A 15,601-nucleotide genomic window follows, 5' to 3' on the forward strand; every position below is an offset into this window, starting at 1 on the left:
ACTTTGGAAAAACTTCTATCAAATATTCAGAACTAAACAAATATTCAAACTCCATTCACTACCTTCTCCCCCTAGAGTCAAGCCACATGACAAGCCAAGTCTAGCAGGTAGAGTTAAAAGGAAAAAAAAAAAAAATTGGATCATTATCCGTAGTTAATGATATGTCAGCTTAACCGGGCCAAGGGATCCCCAGACAGCTGGATAAACATTATTCCTGGGTGTGTCTGTGAGGGTGTTTCCAGAAGAGATTAGCATTTGAATCGGTGAACTTAGTAAAAGCAGAAGGCCCTCCCCAATGTGGGGAGGCATCATCCAATACACTGAGTGTCATAATAGAAAAAAAATAAAAGGGGAAGCAAGGTGGAATTCGCTTTCTGCCCGACTAAGCTGGGACACTGATCTTCTCCAGCCCTCAGCGCTCCTGGGTCTCGGGTCTTCAGACCTGGAGTGGAATCTACACTATTGGTTCTCTGGCTCTCAGGCCTTGGAATTACACCACCGGCTTTCCTGTTCTCCAGATGGCAGATGGCAGATGGTGGAACTCCTCAGTCTCCATAATCATGTGAGCCAATACCTTATAGTAAATATATCCTATTTATTGGTTCTATTTCTTTGGCGGTCTCGGACTAATACACACGATAATCATCGAAGTCCCTCTGCTAATATACCTGTTCCAATGGGACAAGATCATGCAGCTGCAGGCTGAAATTCCCTTTTCAGGTAACTGTATGAGGTCCAATAGCTAAGATTCTCTCCTCGTTGACAGGGCTAGATTCACCCTGAACCAAGGTCCCGTCTGTCCGTCCAACTATACATTAACATTACGGTCCACACCTCTGCTGTGACTTGCCAATAAGGCCCAACTCTGCACATATCACTTGAGTTCAGCAAACTCTTCAGTAGCCCATCTGCAAATTATTAAGCTAGAAAATTATGTGTAATCTAGTCAATTAGATGAGGGTTTGATACATTTTTCCCACTTCCCACCTAAGTCAGAGCCAACACCCCAAGCCAGCCGGACATCATGAAGCCTGAGCACATGGAAACCAAGAGTAGGTCTGCAGATTCTAATCAGCTGGGTAGCAGATCCTGGCCAAAGACATGCTGAAAGCCCCAAGGGGACATGGGGGTCCCAACCACTTCCCTAAGCCATCAAACTGGCATGAAAGGGAGAGCTTACCCCACAAAAGAGCCATGGACTGCTTACCAGGATTCGGCTCCCAGGGGCTGATATGAGCTTAAATCAAAGGCAGTATGGATAATCCAGATGTGTACAATTCATAGTTGACTACATTACCTCTTTTGAATTTATAATGATGATGATAATTTGTGGAAAGTTTCTGAGGAATAAATAATTGATAACATACTCCACATAGCAAGGCAAACTGCCAATGGAGACAATGAGTCGGGATGTATTAAAACAATAGATTCTTTCATTCAACATTTATCAAGCACCTACTAGACACTAGCCCACAGTCATCTGTTTTGACACTGGAATCTGCTGACAGAATATGGGCAATAACTACAGGATTCTCGAAGAACCAAGGACCCCAGAGCCTTTGATTACGAAAGACTTCTTGAGCTCCTACAAAGTGCTAGACACTGTACTGTGTAGGTGCTAGAAATGGAAAAATTAAGACTCAGCTCTAGTTCTTGAGGATCACGTAGGCTAGTGGTCTGACAATGTATTTTACTTTTCTTCCTGTGTATAACCGTGTACAGAGCCACGTGATAACCATAAAGACTTATTGAGGCAAATTTACCAAGATATAGTATTAACGTATCTCAATCCGACTAGCTCTATCAGGAGCCTCGACTGAGCTGTACATGTCAAGAATGGTTTCAGCTTTAGTTTTCTAATACAAAATCACCTGCAGGGACAGATTTTTACAAAACAAATACCCAGTAAAATTTTACTGAGTGAACTGAAAAACCACTGTAAACCAGTCATGAAAATGACCTAAAAACCAGGCAATTTACAGAAGAAATTCATTAAGAATCTATAGACAAAAAATACACCTTTCATATCATTTAAGTACAATTTGAGTATCTTCACATCTCTTTGCTTTAAATATGCATATTGCCTTTGCATAACATCCACCCTCCTAATTTTATATTGCTTATATATAAAGACTTCCTTTTAGTACTTTTAATCTACACCATGATTTCATTTTAACAGTTTGGCTACAATGTGACAATTCTGATGTCTCATTAAGCATCCTAATTTTGGTTATGTTTGGGTAAACATGCTTAGGCTCACAATACATATAAAACTATGTAATTAGTGTTTCATAAAAAAGTCTATTAAATTTCCAAACTTTCTTCTGTTACTTTATAATGAAATATAATTATTACCAGCTACAAAAAAGTAAATGCTCATATATGCAAAGTAAATTTTTTTCCAGAATTAGATTTTACTCAGACTTCCCTCTCTACAATGGAAATCATCTATTCATTTGCAAACTGCACACTCCAAAAATATATGTAAATGGAAGAGTGCTGTCTGGTTAAGGGAAGAATAATCATTACATAAAATGTGTTTCAGATGGAAAAACTCACTGCATTTTAAATTATTTAAAAATCGTCTTAAATACACATTACTGAAAAATCGTGTTAAAAACACATCTTAAAGAAAAATAATTAGCAAAAGCCTCAATGACTAATGACTTTGGATTCCTAGGTATGTTTGCTATTAACTGTAATTATCTAAGCAGTTCAATGAACTCACACCAAAGGAATGAGGGGGCAGGGGAGAACTCAGTGAGAACTAAAGCTTTAATTACCTAGTTTCATGAAGAAATTCTTCCTGAGGGAGTAGAAATACTCAGAAAGCAAAGAATGACTGAAAAGCACTGCCTGTCACATTTGAGAGTTGGTTACCTAAGATTTGGGGTTCTAGAGGAGCTTCCAAGAGGCAAAGCAGAAAAGTGAAAGGAGCTTATCTTTGGAGTTTAACAGTCTGGGTTTCGTCTCAGCACTGCCACTTACTGGCCTTGAGATCTCAGAGAAGTCTCTTCACTTCCCTGGGCCTAGGATGCCTCATCTGAAAAGGATGCAGTTTGCACAAATGACCTCAGAGTCTCTTCTAGTTCTTTTTGCTACCATAAGATCTGCAATGGGCTTCAGTCTGAAATAGGCATTTATTCACTTAACAAGCATTCATGGCATTTTGCTCTAAACATTGTGCTGGACAATGTGAAGATGAGTAAGACAAAGCTCCTTTCTTTTTTTTTTAAACATCTTTATTAGAGTATAATTGCTTTACAATGTTGTGTTAGTTTCTGCTGTAAAACAAAGTGTATCAGCTTATACGTATACCTATATCCCCATATCCCCTCCCTCTTGCGTCTCCCTCCCACCCTCCCTATCCCACCCTTTTCTTTTTTGAAGGGCTCCCATTCTATCAGGGGATACAGACTTGCAAAGAAACAATGTCGTCCTATTCAGTAAATACTACGGTAACAGCATCAAGTGCTGGGTGCCCAGGATACAGTAAGGGAAAAAGAACTGGGGCCAGGGAGGGAACTGGTAGCGAGGGCTTCCTAGAAGGAAGGAACTTTTCAACAGCTCTGAGGGCTCAGCTGAGGTTGTAAATTATATATTTTAAACGGTTCTGATGGTTGGATTAGTACAAAGGGAAAGTTATTCCCCAGATCCCACAGCTGCAGCTAAAGCACTATCCCCTCTTACGGGGACAGAAAAAATTCAGTCCAGAGCTTTCTAAGGGTAGAGTTACACTCTCTGCTTTGACCTGAGGACAGTAATGTGGAATAGACTGTCTCCAGTCTCTGGTCTGTCCGCCACCCACATAAACAAACAGAACCCAGCAGAGTACCCACAGAGAAATGGGGAGGTCACACTACCTTCTAACATGAAACATGGGGGTGTTTGCATTTTTTTGTGACACATTTCTTGCCACTGGTGGAGGGAACAGGAATCTGAGAATCATTATTTATCCCCAATCACTTTGATTTTATCTATCGCCCTCTCTAGATTTGAGTGCAGCAGGGCTATCAGCCCCCTAATATAGCTCTCTTTTCAAAACTGAAATGTTTAAGTTGGGTTTTTTAATTTTGTGAAGGTGTCGACTTGGGGTTGCCAAGTTATTCAGCCTCTGGGATAAAATTGCTTTAGCACTCAAATATAAAACTGGAAAGATCATTCTAAATATAGACACCACCTTCCAAAAACAAGTAAATTATCTACAGCAATCTCTTAAGCGTTCTATGTCCCCTGGATACCATTAGAGTTCTTTGGCTGCCGGCAATTGAACCTGACTCTGGCTAACTTAGTTGGAAAATCTGGAATTTATTGGAAGGATATAGGGGAGAAGCGCACACTATCAACAGGGTAGCTGGGGATCCAGACTGAGAAAAAGACACGAAAGGTATTTCTGGGACTTCCCTGGTGGTCCAGTGGTTAAGACTTTGCCTTCCAACGCAGCGGGTATGGGTTTGATCCCTGGTTGGGGAGCTAAGATCCCACATGCCTCATGGCCAAAAAAACCAAAACATAAAATATTGTAACAAATTCAATAAAGACTTTGAAATTGGTCCACATCAAAAAAAAAAAAAAAAAAAAGAGAAAAGAAAAGGTATTTCCTAGGGTCCAGGCAGCAGGAACCACTGCTCAGCATCCTACAGGTACAGCTGCACGGATGGCACTCCTGTCATTGGAACACTCTGCACAGATTTCAAGCTCCAAAGGGAAATAAAATTGCTATGACCCAAAGAAATTGGAATGGATGCCATCAGTCACCAAAGCAACAAAGATCCATGACATCCCCTTATAACAAACATATGGTCCTTTTCTTTAAACATCAAAAGCAGGATAGACCAGAAATTTTAGAACCCTGAAGACAAATGTACTTCAATTAGAGTACAACTCTGAGTAAATCTCTGTCCTTAGTAAAGTGTATGCGGTAATCTCAAAGGACAGTGAAAACTGTTAATCATGTGGTACACTAGGACCTCACTTAGGCATAAGGTGAGTGAGAATCATCAAAAAAGGAAATCAACTATGCAAACAGCAGCCATAAAAGAGCCAGAATAGCTATATTAATATCAGACAAAATAGACTTTAAGACAAGAAATATTACTAGAGATAAAGAGAGACATCTTATAATGACAGAAGAATCACTACCTCAGGAAAATATACACATTATAAATGTATACACACGTAACAACAAAGCCCCAAAATACATGAAGTGAAACTGACAGAACTGAAAGGAGCAATAGACAATTCAACAATAAAAACTGGATATTTCAATAACTGAAAAAGAGTCTCAATAAATTTAAAGAGATTAAAAATATACAAAGTATGTACTCTGCCCACGTGAAATTAAATTAGAGATTCACAACAGAAATAAGTTTGGGGAAACCCCAAACATCTGGAAATTAAATAACACACTTCTAAGTAACACATGCACCAAAAAAGGAAACCACAAGGGAAACTTTAATATTTTGAACTGAATGAAAACAAAAACACAACATACCAAAACTCATGGAAGCAGCCAAAGCAGTGCTTAGAGGACACATTATGGCTTTAAACACCACTATCAGAAAAGAAGAAAGATCTCAAACCAATTCCCTAAGTTTCCACGTTAAGAAACTAGAAAAAGAAAAACAAACTAAAGCAAGCAGAGAAAAAGGAAACAATATAGAATTGAAAGCAATGAAATATAAAACAAAAAAGCAAATAGGAAAAGATAATAAAACCAAGAATTGATTCTTTGAAACAATCAAAGACTCAAAATTAAGATAGAAATTCTCCCCAAATTGATCTCATTCAAAGCAGTCTCTGTCAAAATCTCAGCAGGCTTTTATAGAAACTGACGAGCTAATCCTAAAATCTATATGAAAATGCAAAGGACCTAGAATAGCTGAAACAATTTTGAAAAAAAGAGCAAAGTTGGAGGACTTACACTACATGATTTCAAAATGATTTGAAATCATGATTTCTCTAAAGCTAGAAATTAAGGCAATGTGGTATTACCATAGGAAAGCCATAAAGATCAAAGGAATTTAGAAATTAACCCTTAAATTTTATGATCCATTCTTTTTTAACAAAGGGACAAATGGGAAAATGATAAATTTTTTTCATATGATATTCAAGGAAAATCTAACTTAGATCTTTAATCTCACTTCATACATGAAAATTAACTCAAAATGGATCATAAACCTAAAGGTAAAAACTAAAATTAACTTTTGAAGTAAACAGAGCAGAAAAGCCTTGTGACCTTGGGTTAAGCAAACAGTTCTTAAGACACAACACCAAAAATATAAACCATAAAAGAACCTGATAAGCTGGACTTCATTAAAATTTGTAAAATTTGTGCTTCAAAAGACACCATTGGAAGAATGAAAATACAAGCCAAAGAATGGGAGAAAATATTTTGCAAATCACATATCTGATAAGGGACCTGTATTTAGACTATATAAAGAAAATTTACAACTCAATAACAAGACAAATAACCTAATTTAAAAATGGATTCTGGGACTTCCCTGGTGGCACAGTGGTTAAGAATCCACCTGCTAATGCAGGGAACACGGGTTCGAGTCCTGGTCTGGGAAGATCCCAACATGCCGCGGAGCAACTAAGCTCGTGCGCCACAACTACTGAGCCTGTGCTCTAGAGCCCGTGAGCCACAACTACTGAGCCCATGTGCCACAACTACTGAAGCCCGTGCACCTAGAGCCCGTGCTCCGCAACAAGAGAAGCCACTACAATGAGAAGCCCGCGCACCGCAACGAAGAGTAGCCCCCGCTCACCGCAACTAGAGAAAACCCGCGTGCAGCAATGAAGACCCAACGCAGCCAAAACTAAATAAATAAATTTATAAAAAATAAATTACTAAATTAAAAAAAAATGGATTCTGACACATGCTACAACATGGATAAATCTTGAAAACATTACGCTAAGTAAAATGACCCAGACACAAAAGGGCAAATATTGTGTGATTGCACTTATGTGATAAACCTAGAATAGGGAAATTCATAGAGACAGAAAGTAGAACAGAGGTCACCTGGGGCTTGAGGTGAGAGTGGAATGGGGAATTATTGTTTAGTGGGAACGGAGTTTCTGTTTGGGACAATCGAAAAGTTTTGAAAACCGATAGTGGTGATGGTTGCATACAGCACTGTGAATGTAATTAATGTCAATGAACTGCACACTTTAAAATGGTTAAAGTGATAAATATCTTACACACAATAAAAAAATAATTTTTAAAAATGGGCAGAAGACTCGAGTAGACACTTCACCAAAGAAGACACACAAATGACTGATAAGGACATGAAAAAGTGCTCAATATCATTAGTCATTAGGGAAATGCAAATTAATAGTGCAATGAAATACCACTACACATCCACTACAATGACTATAATCAAAAAGACAGATAACAGCAAGTGTTGGTGAGGATGTGGAGAAACTGGAACCCTCACACATTGCTGGTAGGATTGTAAAATGGTATAGCCACTTTGGAAAATTGTTTGGCTATGTTTTAAAAAGTTAAACACAAGCTTACTGCAAGACTCAGCAAGTCCACGCCTAGCAATTTACCCAAGAGAAATGAAAATATATGTCCACACAAAGACATGTACCCATGTTCACAGCAGCTTTATTCACAATAGCTAAAAACTGGAAACAGCCCAAATGTCCATCAACTAATAAATGGATAAAAGGAATGCTGCATCTCCACACAACAGGATACTACTGGGACATGAATATAAATGAAATGTTGATACATGCCAGAACATGGCTGAACCTCAAAAAGATCATGCTAAGTGCAAGAAACCAGATGCAAAGGACTTCAGATTGTGAGATCCCATTTATACAGAATGTTCAGAAAAGACAAATTACTTATAGAGACAGAAGGCAGATTAGTGGTTGCCTGGGTCTGGGGTGGAAGGAGGGATTATCGGCAAACAGGCTTATATAAATTTGCAGAGTGATGGAAAGGTTTTACAACTGAACTGTGTTGATGGTTGCACAAATTGTACGCTTACAATGGGTGGATTTTTGTGGCTTTTAAGTTATACCTCAATAAAGCTACGAAAATAAATAAATACAAATCTGACATTGGAAAAAAATGAGTCTTGATTTCAGGAAGCATAACTAAAATACAATATCCAGGGAATTCTCTGGTGGTCCAGTGGTTAGGACTCCACGCTTTCACTGCTGAGGGAGCGGGTTCAATCCCTGGATGGGGAACTAACATCCCACAAGCTGCGTGGCACAGCCAAAAAAAAAAAAAAAAAAAAAAAAAATCTCCATGATGTGAAATAAAGATTTTCCTTAACCTAGTCATATATCTTTTATTCATACATTTTCGAACTACACATGTAGGATACTGACATTATTCAGTGATGTTAGCCCAGGCCCTAAATGATCTTAAGCTTTCTGAATTAAATTCTGTGGTCCCTGCGACTGCTCAATAAAAAGCAGTATATTTACAAACTCTAAAAATAGACAATATTGGCTTTTTATTGGGTTCACTTTAGGGAAAAATAAAGCAATAAAAGGGAGTCCAAGAAGCGATTCACATCCCTAGATTGTCTGAGTAATAAACTGTATTATTTATAATCATTATGACCTAGAAACATTTAATCCGAAGCAGCAAAGGCTGACCTAGTAATTGATTTAATAGCTGTCTTCAGCTACATGAAGGGTATTACAGGGAAACTATTTGACTGGTTCTCTCTCTTTCCCTTGAGAGCCGAACAAAACAAAAGTGATTTAGTAATCAGCAAGGTACACTGAGATTAAACACAAATAACACTGACAGTAACCGCTATCAAATACTGGAATACATTTAATATATTTGTTCAAGCTGTTTCCTTGGCAATCCTTAAGACTAGACAAGACAGACAGCTTTGGTCTGAACACAGTACTGCTTGGGAGGGAGGCATCAGACATGGAACAGGTCTGTGGAAAGGAACGCAGCCCACCTGACTTCCACACGCCTTACCTCGATATCCCGATTCAGTTGCTTCACTATGGCAGTTATGTTTCTGATGTGCTCCTCCAAGAAAAGCCTGGCCAAGCGGTCGCCTCCCCCTTTGTTTTGCATTTTCTGCAAGCTGTTGACGATGTCATCTTTGATCCGGAAGGCATGCTCCACGAGGGCGGCCGTGGTTTTCTCGTGGCAGAGGATCCTGTCTTCCAGTTGCTCCACTAGGCTTACGGATGAGTAGGGTGCCATGGTCAGGGACTGGCTGTGTCGGGGCATCGTTCTAACTCGCCTACGGAAGGGAGCCCCACATTATTAGGGTTGTCAATTGGGAAACAGTCATTTTTCAAGCCAGATTCAAGACTTCCCAGAAAAGGAGAGGCAAATTATCTATCCCTACAAGCTAAAGGGGATTTGAGGCAGGGTTTCTACTCGCAAAGAGTTTTCTTGGTGAGCCAGGCAGCAACTTTAAACAATGGTCCCCAGAGAGTTAAGTGCGCTGGTAGCGGGCTCCATGACCTCCCAAAGCAAGAGGCTGGAAGATCAAAGCTTATTAACAAAATTGCTGGACCTGCCCTTCTCCTCCCTCCCTCTAAAGCAGTGGCTACAAACTCAAATGCTTACAAGGGTCAGGCAGGGGACATAAATGAGGGAAGCATACCACAGAGAATACACTAGGGAGTGGTGGGGACTTTGCAGAACTGACAGGGCGTTCCTCAACTAAAGGGAGCCACGATTCTGCTCCACCCATGAGTGACCATCTGGGAATGCAGATCCATTTTTCCAGGTCATGTGATATTTCAACAAGAGGCAGGAAATGTAGGCTTGTATGTGAAGTCACCTGATTTCTTAAAATGTTAACAATTCATTAAAAAAGTATTTAAGATGATCCAGGCCAAACAATGTACTTCTATGAGCCAATTCTGGCCTATGGACACGCCACTTCTGATTTAAAAGGGTTAGCAGGGACTTCCCTGGTGGCACAGTGGTTAAGATTCCAGCTGCCAATGCAGGGGACACAGGTGTGAGCCTTGGTCCAGGAAGATCCCACCTGCCACGGAGCAACTAAGCCTGTGTCACACAACTACTGAGCCTGCGCTCTAGAGCCCACGAGCCACAACTACTGAGCCTGCGTGCCAGAGCTACTGAAGCTCGCGTGCCTGGAGCCTGTGCTCCACAACAAGAGAAGCCACCACAATGAGAAGCCCACGCGCTGCAACGAAGAGTAGCCCCCGCTCGCCGCAACTAGAGAAAGCCCATGAGCAGAACAAAGACCCAACACAGCCATAAATAAATAAATAAATAAATTTATTTTAAAAAATAAAAATAAATAAAAGGGTTAGCAGGGGGACTTCCCTAGTGGCGCAGTGGTTAAGACTCTGCGCTCCCAATGCAGGGGGCCCAAGTTCAATCCCTGGTCAGGGAACTCAATCCCACATGCATGCTGCAACTGAGTTCGTGTGCCTCAACTAACGAGCCCACCGGCCGCAACTGAGACCCAGTGCAACCAAACAAATAAATTTTTTTTTAATAAATAAATAAAAGGGTGAGCAGGGGTATCAGCCCCCAAACCTCCAGAGGTACGTTTCACTGTTGACCAGAAGTGCAACTGTACTGAAGGGCTACTGTGAAATCTCCACCTGTCAGGGTCACTGAATAGTCCACAGTATCCTATAAGTTAGAAGCCAGAGACGGGACACAACAGTACTACTCTTGCCCTCGAAAAAAGTCACTGTTGGATAATGTAACAGCCACAAGGCTTCTTTTATAATGATCACACCCACTAACAGCCCTCATGGAATTGGTGGAAAGAAAAAGTATACCTTAGATGCATATTTTCCATATATTATACCTTTCCTCGGTGACAAGAGAAGGAAATACAGTACTCCGTTGGGCCATTTTCTTTTTAATAGTTCACATCTGTTGAAAAAATAAGCATTAAATTATTTAACGGTTTATATCTACAACTTAAATGACCTCTACAGCTTATTATTAATTTACTAAGGGGATCAAAAATTATGCTGCCATGCTGATCAATTATATTATTAAATACCTTATATCTTATATACAATAGAAACAGAAGATGTCTCTAAAAAAGGAAAAAAGAATCAAACATCAAAATGCTTCTCCTAGATAGATCAACAAGGACTGTCAAATGGAGTTTCCTTAAGTTTTCTCACCCCGTATCTGCATCTCAAGCTTGAGAAACCACTTTTAAAGAAACAACATAGTTTCTTCAATAGGCTTAGTCAGTCCTGTACTTCTCCACAGGAATGTACAGGAAACTACGTTAGGAAATTTGATCTCAGCAAATTTAGTAAATTCCGTAGCAAATGAAGAGCATTATTTAAACATTAATCTTAACAAAACAATGCATGATCAACGGGATCTGATTTGGGGGAACTTAGCTATCCACGAAGAGAATGAGAATGATACTCTTCATTAAAACCTTCAAAGTGAAAGCAATTATACTCCAATAAAGACATTAAAAAAATAAATAAATAAAACCTTGAAACTGTATTATAAGATATAATCATTCATATTACATCAGGCATATATAAGGAAGAGTTGATCATCACAATGCATTAGAAATCTGAACTAAATAGGATGGTTTTAAAAATTTCTCATTACTGGAGATTGGTTCAAGATGGCGGAGTAGAAGGACGTGAGCTCACTCCCTCTTGCAAGAGCACCAGAATCACAACTAACTGCTGAACAGTCATCGACAGGAAGACACTGGAACTCACCAAAAAAGATATCCCACATCCAAAGACAAAGGAGAAGCCGCAGTGAGACAGTAGGAGAGGCGCAATCACAGTAAAATCAAATCCCATAACCGCTGGGTGGGTGACTCACAAACTGGAGAACACTTATACCACAGAAGTCCACCAACTGGAGTGAAGGTTCTGAGCCCCACGTCAGGCTTCTCAAACTGGGGGTCCAGCAACAGGAGGAGGAATTACCAGAAAATCAGACTTTGAAGGCGACTGGGATTTGATTGCAGGGCTTTGACAGGACAGGGGGAAACAGACTCCACTCTTGAAGGTCACACACAAAGTAGTGTGCGCAACAGGACCCAGGGGGAAGGAGCAGTGACCCCATAGGAGACTGAACCAGACCTACCTGCTAGTGTTGGAGGGTGTCCTGCAGAGGCGGGGGGCGGTTGCGGCTCACCGCGGGGACAAGGACACTGGCAGCAGAAGTTCTGGGAAGTACTCCTTGGCGTGAGCCCTCCTGGAGTCCGCCATTAGCCCCACCAAAGAGCCTGCAGGCTCCAGTGCTGGGTCGCCTCAGGCCAAACAACCAACAGGGAGGGAACTCAGCCCCACCCATCAGCAGACAAGTGGATTAAAGTTTTACTGAGCTCTGCCCACCAGAGCAACACCCAGCTCTACCCACCACCAGTCCTTCCCATCAGGAAGCTTGCACAGGCCTCTTAGATAGCCTCATCCACCAGAGGGCAGACAGCAGAAGCAAGAAGAACTACAGTCCTGCAGCCTGTGGAAAGAAAACCACATTCACAGAACAATAGACAAAATGAAAAGGCAGAGGACTATGTACCAGATGAAGGAGCAAGATAAAACCCCAGAAAAACAGCTAAATGAAGTGGAGATAGGCGACCTTCCAGAAAAAGAATTCAGAATAATGACAGTGAATATGATCCAGGACCTCGGAAAAAGAATGGAGGCAAAGATCAAGAAGATGCAAGAAATGTTTAACAAAGACCAAGAAGAATTAAAGAACAAACAAACAGAGATGAACAATACAATAACTGAAATGAAAAACACAGTAGAAGGAATCAACAGCAGAATAACTGAGGCAGAATAACAGATAAGTGACCTGGAAGACAGAATGACAGAATTCACTGCCAGAGAACAGAATAAGAAAAAAGAATGAAAAGAAATGCAGACACCAACATTCACATTATAGGGGTGCCAGAAGGAGAAGAGAGAGAGAAAGGACACGAGAAAATATTTGAAGAGATTATAGTTGAAAACTTGCCTAACATGGGAAAGGAAACAGCCACCCAAGTCCAGGAAGCACAGAGTCCCAGGCAGGATAAACCCAAGGAGAAACATGCCAAGACACATAGTAATCAAATTGACAAAAACTAAAGACAAAGAAAAATTATTAAAAGCAACAAAGGAAAAATGACAAATAACATACAAGGGAACTCCAATAAGGTTAACAGCTGATTTCTCAGCAGAAACTCTATAAGCCAGAAGGGAGTGGCACGATATACTTAAAGTGATGAAAGGGAAGAACCTACAACCAAGATTACTCTACCCGGCAAGGATCTCATTCAGATTCGACAGAGAAATCAAAAGCTTTACAGACAAGCAAAAGCTAAGAGAATTCAGCACCACCAAACCAGCTCTACAACAAATGCTAAAGGAACGTCTCTAAGTGGGAAACACAAGAGAAGAAAAGAACCTATAAAAACAAACCCAAAACAATTAAGAAAATGGTCATAGGAACATACATATCGATAATTACCTTAAACATGAATGGATTAAAGGCTCCAACCAAAAGACACAGGCTTGCTCAATCAATACAAAAACAAGACCCATATATATGCTGTCTACAAGAGACCCACTTCAGACCTAGGGACACATACAGACTGAAAGTGAGGGGATGGAAACAGATATTCCATGCAAATGGAAATCAAAAGAAAGCTGGAGTAGCAATACTCATACCAGATAAAATAGACTTTAAAATAAAGCATGTTACAAGAAACAAGGAAGGACACTACATAATGATCAAGGGATCAATCCAAGAAGAAAATATAACAATTATAAATATATATGCACCCAACATAGGAGCACTTCAACGCATAAGGCAAATGCTAACAGCTATAAAAGAAGAAATTGACAGCAACACAATAACAGTGGGGGACGTTAACACCACACTGGCACCAATGGACAGATCATCCAAACAGAAAATTAATAAGGAAACACAAGCTTTAAATGACACAATAGACCAGATACATTTAACTGACATTTATAGGACATTCCACCCAAAAACAGCAGATTACACTTTCTTCTCAAGTGCACACAGAACATTCTCCAGAACAGATCACATCTTGGGTCACAAATCAAGCCTTGGTAAATTTAAGAAAACTGAAATCATATCAATGATTTCCTTGATTTGATTGAAATCATATCAATCATATCTTTTCCAACCACAATGCAATGAGATTAGAAATAAATTACAGGGAAAAAATGTAAAAAACACAAACACATGGAGGCTAAACAATATGTTACTAAATAACCAAGAGATCACTGAAGAAATCAAAGAGGAAATCAAAAAATACCTAGAGGCAAATGACAATGAAAACACAACATCTAAAACTGATGGGATTCAGCGAAAGCAGTTCTAAGAGGGGAGTTTGTAGCAATACAATCCTATCTCAAGAAACAAGAAAAATCTCAAATAAAAAATCTAACCTTACACCTAAAGGAACCAGAGAAAGAAGAACAAACAAAACCCAAAGTTAGCAGAAGAAAAGAAATCATAAAGATCAGAGCAGAAATAAATGAAATAGAAACAAAGAAAACAATAGCAAATATCAATAACACTAAAAGCTGGTTCTTTGAGAAGATAAACAAAATTGATAAACCTTTAGTCAGACTCATCAAGAAAAAGAGGGAGAGGACTCAAATCAATAAAATTAGAAATGAAAAAGGAGAAGTTACAACAGACACCGCAGAAATACAAAGCATCAAAAGAGACTACTACAAGCAATTCTATGCCAATAAAATGGACAACCTGGAAGAAATGGACAAATTCGTAGAAAGGTATAACCTTCCAAGACTGAATCAGGAAGAAACAGAAAATATAAACAGACCAATCACAAACAATGAAATTGAAATTGTGATTAAAAATCGTGGGCTTCCCTGGTGGCGCAGTGGTTGAGAATCTGCCTGCCAGTGCAGGGGACACGGGTTCGATCCCTGGTCTGGGAGGATCCCACATGCCGCGGAGCAACTGGGCCCGTGAGCCACAACTACTGAGCCTGCGCATCTGGAGCCTGTGCTCCGCAATGGGAGAGGCCCATGCACGGTGATGAAGAGTGGCCCCCGCTTGCCACAACTAGAGAAAGCCCTCGCGCAGAAACGAAGACCCAACACAGCCAAAAATAAATAAATAAATTTATTTAAAAAAAAGAAAAAAAAAAAAGAAAAAAAAAATCGTCCAACAGGGCTTCCCTGGTGGTGCAGTGGTTGACAGTCCGCCTGCTGATGCAGGGGACATGGGTTCGTGCCCCGGTCCGGGAAGATCCCACATGCCACGGAGCTGCGAGGCCCATGAGCCATGGCCACTGAGCCTGCGTGTCTGGAGCCTATACTCCGCAACTGTAGAGGCCACAACAACAGTGACAGGCCCGCGTACTACAAAAAAAAAAAACAAAAAAACACACACACAAAAATCGTCCAACAAACAGAAGTCCAGGACCAGATAGCTTCAAAGGTGAATTCTATCAAACATTTAGAGAAGCGCTAACACCCATCCTTCTCAAACTCTTCCCAAAAACTGCACAGGAAGGAACACTCCCAAACTAATTCTACAGGGCCACCATCACCCTGATACCAAAACCAGACAAAGGTACTACAAAAAAAGAAAATTACAGACCAATATCACTGATGAATATAG

General features: G+C 40.2%; 1 protein-coding gene across 6 annotated transcripts in view; it reads right to left on the reverse strand.

The window, feature by feature from the left end:
* Positions 1-15,601, reverse strand: part of FAM81A (family with sequence similarity 81 member A) — a 125,018-nt gene that overhangs the window by 43,340 nt on the left and 66,077 nt on the right. For 3 of the 6 annotated variants that reach the window (XM_049706020.1, XM_049706019.1, XM_033437051.2), the window contains exons 2-3: positions 10,800-10,867; positions 8,966-9,239 (exon numbers count right to left, since the gene is read on the reverse strand). In XM_049706020.1, coding sequence (XP_049561977.1) covers positions 8,966-9,239; positions 10,800-10,846 — 321 coding nt within the window. In that variant the 5' untranslated portion in view covers positions 10,847-10,867. Of the gene's footprint in view, positions 1-8,965; positions 9,240-10,770; positions 10,868-15,601 lie in introns of all 6 variants that reach the window. The other 3 variants (XM_049706021.1, XM_004274689.3, XM_049706022.1) reach the window with 1 other exon arrangement.

This window comes from Orcinus orca, chromosome 2 (genome assembly GCF_937001465.1).
Source record: "Orcinus orca chromosome 2, mOrcOrc1.1, whole genome shotgun sequence".
Taxonomy (NCBI): Eukaryota; Metazoa; Chordata; class Mammalia; order Artiodactyla; family Delphinidae; genus Orcinus; species Orcinus orca.